Genomic DNA, 4,787 nt, shown 5'->3' with positions numbered 1-4,787 from the left:
AGAGGAGACAAAATTTAGGTTTTTTTTTTCTTAAGATAGAGGCAGTACCTTTACAATTGTGAATATTATGTACCGCCATGGCAAGTAAAAATGAAAGTGGATAGATATGGAAATACAAAGTGAATTTTGCTAAAACAAATTAATGGCACTTAAGACATTTCTATTCTAAAAGGCTTATTCTTAAGGCTTTTCTGTTCTAAAAATTTGCAATGTCTTAATTGAATATTAGATTTTGTAAATGTGGTTTATTTTTCATGTGGATGAAATCTCAGGCAATAACACTGCTCAGTGGAAACTCTCATGTCTGTTGTTTTTGTTGTGTTGTTTCAGGATTGGAGGTTTTAAAGCAGGAAACAGCAGTTGTTGAAAACGTCCCCATTTTGGGACTTTATCAGATTCCAGCTGAGGGTGGTGGCCGGATTGTACTGTATGGGGACTCCAATTGCTTGGATGACAGTCACCGACAGAAGGGTATGAAAACCGCAAATGGGCTTAGTGACTTCAGCACTCAGATCCTTTCTTCCCTTTGTCTCTGGAAAGGCGCCGTGAGATGCTGGCAGATCAGCCGACATCTGTTCACTTTAGCCAGGCTCAGCTGGAGACGTTACAGTCACTTTGATTGCTTGGAATATTTTGATAGGTGTCTGAGTCTGCACACATTTAATAAGCAAAACAAAACTACTTTTTCGGGCCATATTGCCTCTTCTCCATCTTCACCTTCCTGAGGTCAGTGGAGGCGGGACCCCCGCATTCTGGTGGACAGCCCCTTTCCTGACTTCCTTGGGGCCTGCCCCTCCCAGGCTTCCTGCCCCGTGCTGCCTGTACTTTGTGGGCACTGCCATGTGGGGGCGCCCTTCTCTGGTCTGACACATTCTTTTCCTGGGGGGCTGGTTCTTGGCTGTCCTTCCAGACCTGGAATTTGGGCTTCTCTGAGCTTTTATCAGTGAAGAACTTTTGTTATCTTGAGGCGTGAAGGGAAGGCAAATGGGCACACCAGTCCTCTTCCCTCCGCTCTTTTTCAGTCTCTCGATGCATCGTTTAGATCAGGGGGCTGAAGGTTGGGCACAGACTATTTTTCTCATTTTGTAAAGGGGAAAAAGAATGGTAAAAGTGCTCCATAGTAAGCACTTTGGTAAGATGAGGACACCACCAGGACTGAAGGGCAGCTTTCTAACGCACTGTGACCACTGGGGAACTTGGGGCAGAGGGCAGGTGGTGAGTGACAGGAACGAGGCCCTGAGAGCATGCACTGAGAGGTGTGTGTGTGCCCCTCCATTTCAGGCTGAAGTTGACTACATTCCTGGCATTTATGTAAATCCCTAGACTGGGATGGGTCTTTTTAAAAATCAAAAACGGGCTGGGTGCGGTGGCTCACGGCCATGATCCCAGCACTTTGGTAGGCCGAGGTGAGTGGATCATGAGGTCAGGAGTTCGTGACCAGCCTGGCCAACATGGTGAAACCCCGTCTCTACTAAAAATACAAAAATTAGCCAGGCGTGGTGGCGTGTGCTTGTAATCCCAGCTACTTAGGAAGCTGAGGCGGGAGAGTTGCTTGAACCCAGGAGATGGAGGTTGCAGTGAGCCAAGATCGCACCACTGCACTCCAGCCTGGGTGACAGAGAAAGACACTGTTTAAATAAAATAAAATAAAAATAAAAAGTGAGGGTTAAAGTCACAGTTAAAAGAGATTAATGTTTTATCTCCACAGAGATTTTAAGACCTGAGATCTCCTGGTAAGAATCTGTATTAAATTTTAAATGCCTGCGAAGATGGTCCTAGGCCTTAAATTTAAAATGGTAGCTTTTTTAATCTTTCAGGGCCATTAAGTACTTGACCGGAAGTGCCCTTTAATGAGAGAAGAGGACTTAATGGCATTTTTCTTGCATGGATCTTGTCTAGTCCAGGTTGATGTTAATGGGACTTGAAGGGGCAGACACAGGAGAAACAAGATGGAAACAGAAGCTCCAGGTTTCAATACCGGGTGGCGCTTTCGCCCTCAGAAAGGATCCTTTGTGAACAGAAGCTGTTGCTAGCCCAGTGCCTCGACTCTGAGGTGTCCCCGAAAACAAACTGCCCTTTCTCTGTTGTCGCACTTTCAGTGGTCAGGGCCCTGCCGACTCGAAGCCCAGCTCAAGTGAACAGATGCTCCATGGGTGTTGGGCCTTGCCTCCACGCCCTGGGGTGTCAGTACAGTTCCTTCTCCCCAGGAGAGCCTCTGGGACGCAGCAGGAGCCATGGCTCCCCGTTCTCCTCTCCCTGTTGCCCCTGAGCCCCCGCTCTCAGGCCCTTCTTTTCTCAGTGGGTGTCACATGGTCTCACTGTCTCTGAATGAACTCCGTTCTGCCCCCATCCATGAGAAGCTGAGGGTGGCACTCAGGCAGTTGGTACAGCCTGGTGGACAGTGGTGCTGACCACTTGGAGCCACGAGGCACTGGGGAGTGGAGCCCTGGTCAGGTCAGGCCTGTGTGTGCCGATCTGGCTGGGCTGGGCCACTGAGAATGCATGTCTTACGAGAAGAGGGGAATCTGGAACGTATTGGATTTACTTTGGCCTAAATTCGTGACTTCTGAACTCCCATTTCCCCCTCTTTTGGGGACTAACTTAAAAAAAAATTCCTTTAGAGATTTCTTTTTAAAAGCTAAATTCCGGGCCATGTGTGGTGGCTCACACCTATAATCCCAGCACTTTGGGAGACTGAGGCAGGAAGATCATTTGAGCCTAGGAGTTTGAGACCAGCCAGACCCATTTCTGCAAAAAATAAAAAATTAGCCAGGCATGGGGTCATGTGCTTGCAGTCTCAGCTACTCGGGAGGCTGAGGCAGGAGGATCACTTGAGCCCAGGAGCTCAAGGCTGCAGTGAGCTATGATTGCGCCACTGCACCGGGTGACAGGAGCGTGACTCTGTCTGAGAAAAAAAAAAGAATTCCTGAACAGGCTTGTTGACTTTGCAGACTGCTTTTGGCTTCTGGATGCCCTCCTCCAGTACACATCGTATGGGGTGACACCTCCTAGCCTCAGTCACTCTGGGAACCGCCAGCGCCCTCCCAGTGGAGCAGGCTCAGTCACTCCAGAGAGGATGGAAGGTGAGTGGATGGGCAAGATGCCTTGGGGAGGGAATCGGATCCAGCTGAACATGATGCTCCTTCAGCCAGTGGCTGTGCCTGCCAGCAAGTGGGGCCAGTTTGTGTGCACAGCTGAGCAGTTTTCATAATGGCTCAGGTAGACCAGCACACAGCAGCTCTAACCTGCCAAGAGGCCATCCTTAGTCCCCAGAGGGACATGATCGAGGGCCTAGTGTGTGCAGCTGCTTTTCCGCATGCACCCCGCCCCTCACGCCCCTCACGCTCCTCACGCTCCTCACGCCCCTCCAAGTGTGTTTACCTCCTTTCACAGGTGAGGATACTGGCTCCTACAGGCCTTCAGGAAGAATCACCAATGTCTAGAGCACTTGCCAGGTCCTAGGCCACAGGCTGGGATGCTCCCATGGATTACCTCACTGTCCCCTCTCAGTAATCCTGTGAAAATAGATACTATCATTCCCAGTTTCCAGATAAGGAAACGAGAGTTGAGAGAAATTAGATAACTGCCTGAGATCCCCCGGGCGGTATGTGGTGGTGGGAGCCTCAACCCGCCTCTGGGGCCTGTGCCAGTGCCATGGGGCCCCTAGCTGCTTGGCACTTAGCGGGGTGGGTATCAGTGCCTGTAAGTCCCTGGTGTGCTGGTCCTTACAGCACTGCCTATAGAAGGGTCATGTGAACCACAGGTGTCGTTTAATATTTTCCAGGAGCTGTGCTTAAAAAGTAGAAAGAAACACAGATGAAACTGTTTTAATAATATACTTGAGCTGAAGACAAGAAGAATATTAGAATTTAAACATGTGATACCTTATTTCAGTTGCTCGATAGCTACATGTGGTTGGCAGCTACAGTGTTCAATGGTGCAGATCGAAGAAACAGAAAGAATTTTGAAAATGCTGAGTTTTTTTTTATTTGGCCAGAGAATTAAATATTTTAGAAGAGAAGGATTTTTTCTGTGAAACTGGTCTGTAGCTTAGATTCTGCAAGTGTAGCCTTGTGTGTGTCGGTGGTGGTCAGCAAAGGTTGACCAGCCAGTGCCGTGCACGCATCTGCCCATCTTCAAGGAAACAGTTCTATTTTCTCACCCACCTTCAGCAATGGAAACACACATTGTCCGGGAGGAACCAATCAGGCGTGGCTCCTGCAGCACGTGGAGGACAGCGTAACAGAGCACAGGGACTCTGTGCTCTGTTGTGGGAAAGCAGACAAACTCATGATAAAGTCCTCTTTTTTCCTTTGCATTTTAAAAATAGAGATGATTTTCTTTTTTGTTGATGTTGTTGCTAACCACAGGAAACCATCTTCATCGGTACTCCAAGGTTCTGGAGGCCCATTTGGGGGACCCAAAACCTCGGCCTCTGCCAGCCTGTCCACATTTGTCTTGGGCCAAGCCACAGCCTTTAAACGAGACGGCGCCCAGGTTAGTGTCCGCCTGTGCCCTTCCACTCTTTCTGTGGGGCTTGTGAGTCATTGCTTTTCTTATAGGAGAGAATGGAGTTTTACTGACGTCACTATTGAATTGTCAGATCTTCAAGTTTGTCATTTGTGGTAGTTATTTAGTGAACCCCGTATTGGCCTTTGGAAATAGGCTCTTTGGTGGTATCGTGCATAAAAAGTGCTTTGGATAATTAGCATTTTGTTACATTTGGTTAATTCTTTTTTAAAAAGCTGTGATCCAACAGAGTGATTTCTTTTTTTTTTTTTTTTTTT

General features: G+C 48.1%; 1 protein-coding gene across 1 annotated transcript in view; it reads left to right on the top strand.

Annotated features, from left to right (window-relative positions):
- Window positions 1-4,787, top strand: part of MBTPS1 (membrane-bound transcription factor peptidase, site 1) — a 62,232-nt gene that overhangs the window by 51,893 nt on the left and 5,552 nt on the right. Inside the window, exons 20-21 of the mRNA XM_011971284.1 lie at window positions 2,952-3,083; window positions 4,371-4,497. Of these exons, the coding sequence (XP_011826674.1) occupies window positions 2,952-3,083; window positions 4,371-4,497 (259 nt within the window). The remainder of the gene's footprint in view (window positions 1-2,951; window positions 3,084-4,370; window positions 4,498-4,787) is intronic.

This window comes from Mandrillus leucophaeus, unplaced genomic scaffold (genome assembly GCF_000951045.1).
Source record: "Mandrillus leucophaeus isolate KB7577 unplaced genomic scaffold, Mleu.le_1.0 Scaffold10, whole genome shotgun sequence".
NCBI classification, from domain to species: domain Eukaryota; kingdom Metazoa; phylum Chordata; class Mammalia; order Primates; family Cercopithecidae; genus Mandrillus; species Mandrillus leucophaeus.
Note: the sequence above shows the minus strand (reverse complement) of the source record. Positions and strands in the feature narration are given on the sequence as shown.